The following is a 14,873-nucleotide window of genomic DNA, read 5'->3' as shown; positions in this document are numbered from 1 at the left end:
TACGTTACTTAAAGTCACATCCTGCCCATTTCCTCTGAAATGATGTCCACTGAAATTAAATGGTGCGTGGCTGGCGGCTTGTGGACCCTCTCAGAACCCACCCAAATTAAATACACTGTTGGTAGAAAAGTATAATTTGGAATCTGACTCTTTTAATCTGAGCCCAATGCAAACACAAATATTTATTTTTCTATTCAAATATATTTAAAAATGTAATTTATTCCTGTGATGCAAAGCTGATTTTGCAGCATCATATCTTCAGTTTTCAGTGTCACATGATTCTTCAGAAATCAGTCTAATATGCTTGCTCCAGAAACATTTCCTCTCATTGTTTTTATAAATGTAGAAAACAGTTGTGCTGTTTAATATTTAGAAACCTCTTTACTATCACTTTTAATCAATTTTAGGCATCCTTGCTGAAAAAAAGTATTAATTTCTCACCAAAAATGCCTTGACAAAGTCTGAATTGAAAGAAACCAACCTAACATTAATAGGTAACCTAATATTAAAAGCACAAATAAAAACACATTTATCACAATTGTTTCTACTAGCAATGAGCTATACAATTAAATGATAAACAAATGAATACAGGTACAAATTATTAAACATATAAATACAGATGGAAAAACAAACATAAATCTCCATCTCTCAAGATTCTTATCATGACCAGATTTTATACTAGCCAAGTTCATTATACTGTATATCATCTCATTGTTTTTAGAGAAACATTTGAGACAAACGGACTAGGGATGTGCAACAGTGATCGAGTACTCGAGTACTCGACTGCGACAGCGATGATCGATCACATAAACGATGATCGAAATTATTATTATTATTTTTATTGGTTATGGCAGCACGTTGGGCAGCGCCCTGATCTCTGATTGGTTAGCTTCCCACTTTATGCCTCAAAAGACGTTAGAAGACAGCTAATCATGGCCTCAGAGTCACGTAAGTGATGACTGGCTTCCCTTTGAGAAGAACGATGAAAATACAGTCCAGGGTAAGCTGTGCAGCGCCAAGCTGTCACACACATACAACAAATATAATCCGCTATCATCTAAAATGTGTACATAAAATATCTGGCGATAACAGAGCGGAACTCAGACGAGCATTGAATCACTTGTCTTAAGACCTAAATGCAACGCAGGCAGAACCAAGAAGACGACAAAGCTATTCCCTGAAATGGTGGTGAAAGATTTGCTGCCCATTAGTTTCAGGGAGAGAGAAGGTTTACTTGTCCAGTGGTAGCCTACCTGGCTGTTCCTGCAACATCTGTTCCAGAGGAGCGAATTTATTCCTCTAAATGTGAACAGGCTGCGCACTCGGCTCTCATCTGAGCACGTAGACCGCCTTATGTTTTTGAATAGACATTTGAATGTTTCACCGGTCGTGGTAAATATAATATCCATCTTTTTTAAAATAATATTATTATTTTAGTTTTGAGCTTTAGCCATAGTTAAAATATCTAGGCTATTTGGTCTCTGTTTTATACCTCATAATAGCTGTTTGGTTAAACTTGGTGAACTTTTTTCTTTATTTTTTTAAAAACTACGTTTCACCGCTGGTTCAAATATGCTGCTAAAGTTATACTGGAAGACAATGTTTTGTTAAAAAAAATGCAGTTTGAATAAAGTAGCAAAAAAAGAAAAAGTATCTTTGTGTGTTAATTTTTAAATCACAGACAAATAATGAAATTTATAAAAGTCTTTATAAAATAAAAATGCACTGGATATATTTGTAGCCTAATTACATTAAACATATTCGTAGAGATGACGAAAATTATTTGTTTGTCATAGTTTTTATCTTAAATATATTTTAAATCTTATTCAATTATTTAGCAATAATCAATGATTTCCATGCTGTTAAATAATATTTAAATAATATTTTGGTTTATCAGAAAGAGCAAATTGAATACAAAATATTAATTAAATATTAGAATACATAACAAAATAACGATAGTGACACTAATGTGAATTTATTGTACTTTTGTGTTTGTAAAGCACAATCCAAGTTACACTTTCGGTCAAGTTCACATCTGCATCCGCAATTTTGATATTTTTTTTCAGATAAAAGTTGCAAGAGCTAGTCTATGTCTGATTAATTCGCTGCATATCAGCGATTCGTTTCATGCTCATATATGCACGGTAATGATATTGCTCTTAAATGTTTTATTTTTCTATTATTATTGTTATTATTGTATTACTGATGTTATAATAATGCAGCCAAGCCTTTTTTTTCGTCATATTTGTGGCCATAATTCAGTTCATATGGCTTCGAAAACACGCATGTGGTTTATGGAAAATAAAACTTAACTTAAAAATACAGCTTAATTACAACTATTACACTTAATAGCGTAGATGAAAATATAGCACAAATGACAAATCTGCCATACATTTATCATGAGAACTTTATAGGAATCTATAGTAAAATCTGTCCTTGCCCATCTTTCCGCGCGCTGTCATGAAAACGCATCAGCGGGAGCTCACGCTCTCTCTCTCTCTCTCTCTCTCTGTCTCTCTCTCTCCCTCTAACGCATAACTTAGCATCCTATTGTGCTGATACAAGTTGTAATGTTACGTCTGATATGCATCTCAGTTATCTGATTTATCATAGGATGTGTCATAGAATTAGCTTCCGTTTATTGGTATACTCTTCACCTCAGGCAGATATTTCTTGCTCCTTTATTAATAACATTGCTTCATTGTAATCATAATCTAACCTGTCCTAATCATGTGTTCATGTTTTCATAGACAGATTTTCATGTCAGATTTTTATTTTTTCATTTTCATAATAATCTTCAGATTTTTTCATTATTTACATTATGACCATGGCCATGACCACCGCCCCCCCCCCCCCCCCCCGATTAATCGATTAATCGTTTTTGAAACCTATCGATGATCGAAATGAGAAATTTCCCAAAATGCCCATCCCTAAAACGGACATATTTAATCATATTTAAAGCTATACAATAGACCTCCAATCAATTTTAATTCAGGACTCCAAAAAAAAAAACAGGTCGAAGAAGCTTTTGCATGACTGAAAAAAAAAAAAAAAAAAAAAAAAAAAAACAGGTCCGTAAGTTCAAGACAGTCTTCGAAAGTTATTGTTAAGCTCTGGAACGGAAGTATCAGCAAAGAACAAAAAATCAAGGACATAAAAAAAAAAAAAAAAAAATTAGACACATAACTACAGGAAAGTGTTGTTTGAAGGTTTTCAATATGAAAGGCTATTTGAGGTACAAGTTCTAAGGGATCATGGAGGATCTGCTGTGTGTGTGTGTGTGTGTGTGTGTGTGTGTGTGTTTACTCCAGGATGGCTCGTGTTGTGCTCTGGAGATAAGGAGATTATAATTGGCTCGCTGAGTGTGGTTTGCATTCGACACTGACTGCAGCTGTGCCACACAGACTTCAGAAAGCCAGAGAGTATGTCAGAATTAGACATCACTGTCGACAGATTAGACCTCATCCACAAAACCAGCTTAAAAAAGTGAAAGGGTTACTACCACAACAGATGAGACGTATACGAGCACATTAAAGAGAGTTTAGAAGATCTGTAATGATGCCTAGGACAGGAATACTAGGATAATTCCTAAACCGCATGAAATCAAAACCAGAGTTTTGCGGCTTTCAGTCCAGTGTGAGCCTTGAGGCTAATCTATGTGCTAACATACTCTAAAAGTTGACAAAATAAACTTTTAACACACTCAAACGCTCTTTCTCTTCCAGGAAAAAGGGTGGAAGATATGACTCATTTTGTTTGTAATGGTGTATGCTAATTTGTAACTGATCATATGCTAATGCTATTAGAAAAAACAAAACAAAAACAAAAACAAAAACCTGTCCAGTGTCAGTAGTATTAAGAAAGTAAGTTGCAACAGATGAAAATGGAAGATGAGATTGTTTGGGGTATGAAAAAGTATGATCTATTTCTTACACCATTTGACATGCTGCCATTCTTCTAGACCTTTCTCTTCCATAACTCTCTGTCCTCTGGCTCCATCAGCCTACACAAGGACTGTTAATGGAGCGGGACACCTTTAATACAAGACAGTCCAGCTGGAACAGGGAAAAGAGACTTCAGCTTTAAACCGGTAAGAAACTGAGATACTTTGACGTGTATGAGCATGGTAAAAAATATTGTTTTGATTATTTTAATAATTCTGAAATAAAATATATAATTATTCGATTCAAAATTATAGGCTTTAAAAAAACGTTTTAAAAAATGTTGCCAGGCAACTGACTGAAATTAAATAAGTTTAGCTGATATTCTAAAATTACTAAAACTAAATTAAATGCTAAAAAAACTAAAACATTAAATTAAAGCTAAGTTAAAGCTATATAAAATAATATAAATAACAATATAAATAAACAAAAATATAAAAAATGACAAAAATACTCAACTATATTATTTTTTTCTTTTTTAAACAGCTTATTCAAAATATTTTAGCTAAATCCAAAATATTAATATTAGGATAAAAATAATAACAGCAATTTCATTTCATAGCAAAATAAAACAAAACAAACAAACATTTAAACATCACAACAAACCAAATTAATGCTAATTCAAAATAAATTGAGGCAACACAAAATATGATGTTTATATATATATATATATATATATATATATATATATATATATATATATATATATATATATATATATGCAATTTATTTAATTATTCAGCATAATTATTTTGATTAAACTATTTAATAGATTGACAGCCCTAACACATTCTTTACAACTTTTTTTTTTTTTTTACAGGACAAGATTTCATGTGAATCACTCACAAATCTGAGTGCAGAAAACAGATGAAAGATAAAAAAAACTCAGAGAAGGGATTCATTCTCTGAAGTGTGTTTTGAGTGCATCTGCTCTAATGCATCTCTATCTGGATGTTCGCCATGTGGCATCAGCTGTACAACAGAAACACAAGACAAATGACCCCTTAGGAGTCCACAAACTTAAACACAAACATACACACTTGTCTCTGGTCTTATTCCATAGCGCTTTCCTCACTGACCTCATCTGCAGTTAAATGCTTCTTCATCTCTGGCCAAGAGCTCTCAGCAGAGTCCCATCCTCCAATCAAAGCACACAATGCATGTGCAACCTGGCCAATTATAACCCCGTTTCATAAGAGCTCCACAACAGCAGCCCCATTTCCTGCCTTCCTGTGTATTCATTCATGTCAAGGATGGAGGACAGGATTAAGGAATGAGGTGGAGGGGAGGACTAGACGTCACTAGTCTGACGCAGACTGCGGGGGGGTGGGAGACGGCAGTTACCATGGAAACCTAGTCAAAGCTCTCATCATGGCGCTTAAGTACAACAACTGAGACAGAAAGACAGGCCAAAAAGAGTGGAAGACTAGAAAGAGCTATATAAGAGAGAGACTGACATACAGAGAGTCAGATGGAGAGAATGAAAAGAATAACCAAAACACCCATTAAAGAAATTATAACCAAGAAATTAAACAATGAGAAGACTTATAAATGATGAGTAGATATATACAACACACACACACACACACGCACGCACACACACACACACACACACACACACACACACACACACAAACAGGAATAAATAAAATTGTAACTATTTAAAAATAAATAAATAAAATGTTAATTTAAGTTTCACAGTATGACTATTTTACTGTTTTTTTTTATCAAATAAATATCGCCTTGGTAAACATAAAATACTTCTTTCAAAAACAGCTCTGTTTCTTCTGTAAGGCACAAAAAGAGAAACTTCACAGAATGTCTGAGCTGATCTTTTCCATATAACAAAAGGGAAAGTGGACCAAGGGCTGTCAATGTCAAATAAATAAATAAATTGCATATATATATATATATATATATATATAAAAATGTGGTTCAAACAACACCTTTGTGTGAGCCAAATGTGTTTTCATTTGCCGAAAACCTTGACATACTTGCTTTTGTGTTCCAAAGAAAAGAGAAAACTCAAAAGTCAGATTTAATCAGTATTTCTGTCATGTTTTCCAGTACAAATATTTAAACATCTTTGAAACAAGATCAATTTACTTGAGAAGCAAAACTGCATAAGAAGTTTTCTGAGAACATATTTTGAATACATTTTATTTGTCTCACCATCGGCAAACTGTTTATCTTTGTATTAAGCATAAACCACAGTAAGTATAGCTAGAATTGTTTAGATTTAGGCTATGCATCTAACAAGAATATTACTAATGATGTAGGCCTAATAAAAACAAAAAAACACGTCTTTAATGTATCTTGTTTTAAGAGTGTTTAGATATTTGTACTAGAAAAGAGACACAAAATACTTATTGTCACAGAAAACCCATGTGATTTTTTCAGTGAGGCAGTGTGTGCAACATTACCAACAGTTACACAGATGATGTCAGTCTAAAAGCAAAGACATTCAGGAGAGAAGCAAGTTATTCATTTTGTTATAAAGAACTGATAAGACCAGGAATGTGTATTAAAGTTATTTGGGTCAATATTGATTATATGTTGACCTGAAATAACCAGATCCTCCACATCCACGACAAATATAATTAAATCCAATTCAAGCAATGGTTGTTATAATTTTCCCTTTAAAAGTGCAATGATTATTTTCTGAAAGAAAATGCTGGCAGTGTCTTGGAAGATATATAGTGTAGTTAAATCTTATATCAATTTTTGATAACTGGAATGATGAAACCACTTCTTCAGTCATCAAATATTCGATTCAAGAGTTCTGAAAATGAGATTTCAGGCTTTTGTGGTCCAGTATCTTGTTTAAAATCAAATCTTTGGATTTCAAGGTTTGCTCTGTAAAAAGGGAGTTATAGAGAACTCTCTCAGTTTTTCAGGTACACGGTTTTTCTCTGAAAATGTGTCAGACTGTTTGCGGTGGCAGGTGCTTTGGAAAAACCTGATCCACATTTCAGTGTTCAGAAATGAAAATGAGACCTGCTTCAGTCTTGTTACGAGACTTTCAAATGTTCTCTCAAGTATTCTGGATTTGCAGACTACACAGTGAGATCCTGTTGCTGACAAAAACCACCCTTAAAAAAAAAATCAACAATATTTCACAAAATGAAAAGTCTGTCATCATTTCCTCACCCATGTGTTTTTTTTTTTTTTGTGTGTTTTTTTTTTTTTGTCTTTTATTGGAGCTTTACGGTCCCTGGTCACTATATGCATTCATTGCATGGAAAAGAGCAGCGTGAACATTATTCAAAACACTTGCTTTTGCGATCTACAAAAGAATTCAGGGTTTGAACTGACTGACATGAGGGTGAGTAAATGACAGAATTTCCAGGAAATGAGGAGTGGATAAAGAGAAAAAGAAATAGAAGAATGACAACATGCACAGTGATTTTTAGAAAGGCCAGTATGTCTGGGTCTACACATTAGAGGACACTGCATCCCCCATTTTTAACAGTGTCTCACGTATCATATCCGGAGAGGTTCAATGTCAGCAATAACAACTTCTAATGTCACCCTGTCTCTCCCCTGTGTGTGTGTGTGTGGCAGGAGTAACCTGTCATGGCACCCTAAGCTGTAATAGATCTGCTCCATAATTCATGAAACAGTTCTGTGATTATGAGCATTACTGTCATTACTCATCAAGCAGCCAATCACGTGCATGATAATGTGATGGCAACGACACATCCTCACCTTTCTCTGGAGTGAGTTTTATTTTCTCTCATACACAAACTCAATTCTGCAGTTTTAATATTCAGTGAAATATAAACTCCAAAATCTAGTAAGATTCCTGGCTGTCTACTGTCTACATAGGCAAGGCAAGATCCAAACCAAACTTGATAACCTCATCTCATGAGAAAATGTACGGTGGTTATAGAAAAGAATCACCCCCCTTTAAAATAATCACATTTTGTTGCTTTGCATTTGCTTTGCAGTCACATTTTGTTCGGTGCTATATCTTTCACTTGAATGTTAGAAGTTACACTGAGTAAATACAACTGGATTAATAAAAAAACTGTTTCTGTCATTTATTCAGGCTGCATAGCAACAAAATGTGATTATTTGAAGGGGGGGGGGGGGGGGGGTCTTTTCTATACTCACAAGTGATTGATTTGGAACACTCTACATAGGCAACAACTCCTCATGACACACATAATAGTGAGAATCATAATAGATGCATGTCTCACAGTACATTCCAAAATAGCTAACATGTTGATAAGTTGCTAATTAGTAAAACATATTTGGGCATTTTAAGATAATCAGCTTAGCCAGAAAGAAATAGCACTAATCAGGTAAATCAAACGCCGCACCTCACAGTTAACTCAAACGTAGTGTTACCATTTTGCTAAGATCAAAAATTAGAAACTAATAAGTACTGTAGTAACACAACATATAACTGGGCAATATTTGGACATTTTGAGATTAATGGTACAGTATGTGCCACACAAAATAGAGCTCCTCATGTTTAAACAACTGATTCCAACAGTGTGCAATGTTAGCATGGTGCTAATCTAAAATAATTGATCAAATAATCTGCCTAAATATAGGCATTTGTGATTATTAGCACTATTACACATTAAAGTTTGATTCCATTAAGACCTGAACTTTAATCCAATAGAGTGTGACATTAAAATGTTGCTAAGCTAGCAAAACAAAAATCGAATAGAAACACAATGAATGATTGCTTGATATTTGGGCATTTTGAGATTATCAGTTTGATCAACACAAAATAGCGCTTCCTCACATTCATCAAAGAATTGATTCTATTAGCACTGTGCTAAGAAAATAACCCGACCACCGATTTTAATAAAGTGTTCCGTTAGCATATGCTATGCTAACCACATGAAAATCATTAACACCTAACCTAACCTTAAAAATCAATCTCTCTTTCCATTTATATATATATATATATATATATATATATATATATATATATATATATATAAAATAATTATATTGTGAATTTAAATGACATTATCGAAAAACAAGATATCTAACAATACACATAAAAATTCATAATACATCATTACTGAGTAAAAATCAATTAACCCACAGGTGCTTCTCAATAAATTAGAATGTCGAAGGAAAAGTTCATTTATTTCAGCAATTCAACTCAAATTGTGAAACATATGTATTACATAAATTCAGTGAACACAGACTGAAATAGTTTAAGTCTTTGGTTCTTTTAATTGTGATGATTTTGGTTCACATATAACAAAAACCCACCAATCTCAACAAATTAGAATACATCATAAAACCAATAATAAAAAAAAAAAGGTTAGTGATTTGTTGGCCTCTGGAAAGTATGTTCATTTACTGTACATGTGAGTACATGTACAGATGTAATATATAGCAATCAATATCAAATATCAAGCAATATCAAGTATCAAGTACCCAAATATCAAGCAATCATTCATTGTGTTTCTATTCGATTTTGACATACTTGTTCGCAGCCCCTTTTACTTTAATTACTGCCTCAATTCAGCATGGCATGGAGGTGATCAGTTTGTGGCAGTGCTGAGGTGGTATGGAAGCCCAGGTTTCTTTGACAGTGGCCTTCAGCTCATCTGCATTGTTTGGTCTCCTGTTTCTCATCTTCCTCTTGACAATAGCCGATAGATTTCCTATGGGGTTCAGGTCTGGTGAGTTTGCTGCCTAGTCAAGCACACCAACACCATGGTCATTTAACCAACTTTTGGTGTTTTGGGCAGTGTGGGCAGGTGCCAGATACTGCTGGAAAATGAAATCAGCCTCTTCAAAAAGCTGGTCAGCAGAAGGAAGCATGGAGTGCTCTAAGATTTTTTGGTAATCTGGTGCAGTGACTTTGGTTTTCAAAAAACACAAAGGACCAACACGAGCAGTTGACATTAAAGCCCAAATCATCACAGACTGTGAAAACTTAACACTGGACTTCAAGCATCTTGGGATTTGAGCTTTTCAACTCTTCCTCCAGTCTAGGACCTTGGTTTCCAAATGAAATAGAACATTTGCTATCATCTAAAAAAAATGCCTTTGGACCAATGGCAACAGTCCATTTCTTCTACTCCTTAGCCCAGGTAAGATGCCTCTGATGACAACTGTACACAAATTCCTTGACACGTCTGTATGCCTTGACCCCAGCCTCAGTCAATTCCTTGTGAAGTTCTCTCAAATTCTTGAATCCAGTTTGCTTGACAATCCTCATAAGGCTGTGATTCTCTTGGTTGGTTGTGCATCTTTTTCTTCCACACTTTTTCATTCAACTCAACTTTCTGTTAACATGCTTGGATACAGCACTCTGTGAACAGCCAGCTTATTGGCAATGAACTTTTGTGACTTACACTCCTTGTGAAGGGTATTAATGATTGTCAGAGACCATTTTGAAGGCTCAGAAAACCTTTCCAGGTGTTTAGAGTTGATTGGCATGTCATCATATTCTAATTTGTTGCTATCGTGAATTGGTTGGTTTTTGTTAAATGTGAGCCAAAATCATCATAATTAAAAGAACCAAAGACTTAAACTACTTCAGTCGGTGTGCATTGCATTTATTTAATACATCAGTTTCACAATCTGAGTTGAATTAGTGAAATAAATGAACTTTTCCACAACATTCTAATTTATTTAGAAGCACCTGTATATTGGAGGAATAAAAATTCAACAATTTTCACAATGCATTCTGGGATAGCCCAAAAAATGTTTCTTAGAAGGTAACATGATGCTGGTCACCTTTTGGAACTATTTTCTTGTCAAGAACAAATCCAATGCCCTTAAAATGTTTTCTAAGTAGGCAGCTCACTAGCTTTTGAAATGGTCCAGTTGCATTACATATGAATAACTAACTCAAACTATCCAAACTTCCTCTCTACCTCAGTTTCACTTCTTATTTCAAGCTATCAGTTTCCTTGTGTCTTTTTCCTCTTGCAAGTGTTCAATGTATCAGACATCTGCTATGTTTTATCTATGGTCCTCACACCTCATTCAAATTTTTTTTACCGTAGTCTCTGTCAGTCCATCCCTCTCTCTCTCATCTGTATTCTCCAGACCTTTTTCTTTCTCTTGGGTACGGATCTCACGTGCCACTCTCTGGTCTAATGGAATCACAGTTCAGTCTCTCAGCTGGACAGTAATCACTCTCTCTCTCTTTCACTCCCTCGCTTGCTCTCACACATAACACAAGGGCTTCACTTGAGTAAAAGCTTCAGGGAAATCTTTTCAAGCATTGGTGGAGTTCAAAGACAAAGTATACTGTGTATAAAACTTCACTTCTTTATAAAAAATAAAGACTAGCGCAGTGGTTTTCGGCCGCGGTGGTATTGCAGGTGGGCCTCCAATTATTTTCTGTTAATTTCCAGTCCATTCTAGGGCTGTGCGATTAAAAGAAAACGTCCTAAAATCACGATTTGAGCGTGCGCATATGCCTAACTCCAGGTTCACACACTGTCTGTGATGCGCCTTTTTTCTGAGCCAATGTTGACGGATCAGAGCGTTCTCACGGCGGTAAAAGGCTAGAAATAAAAACGTGCGAAAATAATTCATGTCTAACACGAGCATAGAGTGAATTTGTTAGTGAACAGGATGCAGTTTAAGTGAGAGGAGACACGTTTTAAGTGTGCACACTCTCTCCTCGCAAAGCAGCGTGTATCTGAGCAAGCACGACCGGTTTTGTGACAGAGCAAAGGAAATCTGCTGCGAACAGAGAGATTCGCACTCGTGCATTATTTTAATGTGCTTTCGCGTTATATTTATTCGCTCTCACTGCTGACCGCATACACATACTGTATACACACTGCAAACACCTGAGGCACCGCTACAATTAATGAGCTCTATGAACAATGCATGGCAAAAAAGAAAAAAAAGTCCTTGTATACAGGATTTTTTTTTTATTAATTTTTTTTGCCACAAGTCTATACATTTTTTTACATCTTCACTATAGTGATAATTTTGACTTATGTCTGTTCTAGAGATGTTACAACTTTTTTTATAAAGCTCTGATTGGTTTTCTTTTGGAAATATGTTTCGCGATAGTTTTTTTTTTTTGTCCATATCGCACAGCCCTAGTTTATTCAATAAATATAGTTTAAAATCTAGCTTCTGAGTACTAAGTTATTAACCCAACAATAGCGGGGTCAGTTAATTTTTTTGAAGTGGGCCGCGCAAACATATGTGTTTGGTTGTGTGGGCCGCGAGTTGAAAAAGGTTGGGAACCACTGGACTAGCGTGTACTAAGTGTTTTTCTTTTTAAAGGGTTAGTTCACCCAAAAATTAAAATTAGGCTGCATTTTTCTCATCTCAGAGAAATCCTAGGTGTATATGACTTTCTTCTTTCAGATGAATCCAGTCGGAGTTATATTAAAAATTGTCTTTGGTCTTTCAAGCACTATGGTTCCAGTCAATGGATGTTGAAGTGCATCAGTCCACAAGACATGAAACAAAAAGTGCCCTTCCATAAAAAAAGGGTCTCACACAGCTCCAGGGGGTGAACAATGGCCTCATGTAGCAAATTGATGCATTCTTTGTAAGAAAAATATCCATATTCAAAATGTAATCATCACTTTAATCTAGTTTGAGCCAACAGATGTACACAGAAGCAGTTCTGGGAGCATGACATATGTGGTCAGTGTTGCATATGCCGCTGAGTCTTGTGAAAACCAACGTTTGTTTACAGGATCAAAAGAAGCAAAGTTTCCTTACTTTAGCAAAGGAAAACCAGTTTACTCTAGGCTTATATCTAAATACTCCGACATTCTTTACCAATCTTTTGTTTTGTTTTGGCTCGTGTGAGACACTTTTTTTAATGGAAGGGCGCTTTTTATTTTATGTCTTTTGGTTTGGACCAGTAAGAAAGACATTACGGAAAAGATCAGAGAGGATCAAATTAAAGGTGATTTTAACCAGGGGTCCAGGAAAATCTAAAAAACAATTTTCCCAATTAAAGTGACAAAAATGTCCCCAATAAGTGAATGCTAAAAATAAATAAATAAATAAATAAATAAACCCTGTACTTTCTATTTGTGCTATCTGATATATTTCTATATATTATTTCTGATAATATTCCAATTAAAGCCTAATTATTTACAATACTGCATAAAATACTGTATATTTTTTAATAGTCATTTAAATAATAAACTTAAATAGCATATTTTTTAGATAATACATTAAAATAAATAATTTCAGAGAATGTGTTAATTAGTTAATTGCATCAAAGTACTAGACATACTAGACAAAATTTTATATCACAATTTGATAAATTGTATTTCTCGATAACGATATAAATCTTGATATAGTTATTTTTGTTTTAATAAGGTTTTTTTTATGAGATTAAGATTTAATGCATTAGAATTTTCATAATCCTTGTCACCAACATCAAAATCTAACTAATACAAGAAAATAACAATATAAAAAAACAAAAAAAACTCAAGCTCACTGGAGATACTGTACATAAACAGACAGTGATGAAATAAGAACAAGAAACAAATTACAAGCAATAGGGCAAAAACTACAATAAATAAGAAATACATTTTGTAAATGAATTAGTCTTCTATGTATATATACACATAATCATTAGCATTAGCATTATTTATTTATTTTCTTCTTATTCTAGTTACAAAAACAGTGAGAGATTTTCATAAATGGCAGAGAGGATGAATATTGGACAGCTTACCATTTAAGAGTGAAGTTCGGATCCAATATACTGTTACATTTGCGCTTTCTTTCACAACTGTTTACATTCCCTTAAGACCTAAATGACTGTGTTTATGAGGATACTTGCATTTGGATGCATATAAGTGTTCAAAGCCAATAAAGTGGCAAAAATGGTCACAAGCTCTATTAGCAGCTGATGCGCGGCTTACGCACTCCTCTCATACAGAAACAGAGACAGTGTGCGCATATAGCTCTTTTGTTTGTGTTGCAACGGCCTAAAATCAGTTCTTTTAAACTGCAGTGCTAAAAAACACAAGTTTTCATGAGCGTGTGCATGCTGTTATTCACGCGTCTGCCTGCATCCCCGTGTAATGCATGTAAGACTGCAATCATTCAAATAATGAAAACGTATTGCCGTAAAGAATGTATTTTGTGGCACCACGAAATAAACGATAGAGCACAATATGAATCGATAGACTTTAAATTTCGTCCATCCGATTTATATTGTCATATCGTAATAAAAAAAAGCCCTAATAATAATACACAAAATGTTTTCAATAGGAAGACAAGAATATGAACACACAAAAAGGCAATAATACCTAGAAATCAACTCCAAGGGGCAAAAATGGTCCTTTAAATAGAACACGTCTACAACCGAATGTGAATTTTCACATGCAAAATCCAATCATTTCTATTGGAATCCACATGGTCAGGAATTTTGCGTAAAGTTGAATTATTCCCCACACAGATTTCACAACTGCTTGCAGTGTTGACCAACAGAAAGCTGTTTGATTATTTGCACTGAAAATTTGCAGAAATCCACACCTTAGCACTGCTAGAAAGCAAACAGCCTCGCAACCAACCCAATACCAATGCATTGACACCCACTCTAGCATCATTGCAGAGCTTGAAACTATTTCATATACGGAAAATCAAGTGTGTCTACCCTGTTGCAGTGTTCAGACAATATCAGCCAAGACTTAACCAATAAGAAGTCAGTGGCCAGGCCGAGAGGACCAAGCCAGTAGTAGCAGTGTTGAAGGTTAAGGAAATCAGGATGAAGAGTTACTCACAGGGTACTGTACGAAGATAGAGGTTGTCCCGAATTATTTGTTGCAGCTCGTGGTCCAAAGAGCCCTTCTGGAAACGCAGGTTGAGATACTGCCTGAGATCTTTATCCACAACACCTCCTGTAACACACACACGCACACAGACAGATAACCACCACAATACAATCGCATCTGATAACAGGTTTCTTGGCATTTACTTCACATCACAGTAAACTCTGTGAAGAAA

The 14,873-nt window shown here is 34.8% G+C and overlaps 1 protein-coding gene across 7 annotated transcripts in view; it reads right to left on the bottom strand.

Annotated features, from left to right (window-relative positions):
- The window catches only part of LOC127972966 (membrane-associated guanylate kinase, WW and PDZ domain-containing protein 2), a 214,713-nt gene that overhangs the window by 129,367 nt on the left and 70,473 nt on the right, over positions 1-14,873 (bottom strand). For all 7 annotated transcript variants that reach the window (XM_052577037.1, XM_052577042.1, XM_052577009.1 and 4 more), the window contains exon 2: positions 14,651-14,767. In XM_052577037.1, the coding sequence (XP_052432997.1) occupies positions 14,651-14,767 (117 nt within the window). The remainder of the gene's footprint in view (positions 1-14,650; positions 14,768-14,873) is intronic.

Source organism: Carassius gibelio, chromosome A4 (assembly GCF_023724105.1).
Source record: "Carassius gibelio isolate Cgi1373 ecotype wild population from Czech Republic chromosome A4, carGib1.2-hapl.c, whole genome shotgun sequence".
In the NCBI taxonomy this organism is placed as follows: Eukaryota; Metazoa; Chordata; class Actinopteri; order Cypriniformes; family Cyprinidae; genus Carassius; species Carassius gibelio.
The sequence above is the reverse complement of the archived record's forward strand: the minus strand, read 5'-3'. Positions and strand labels throughout refer to the sequence as shown.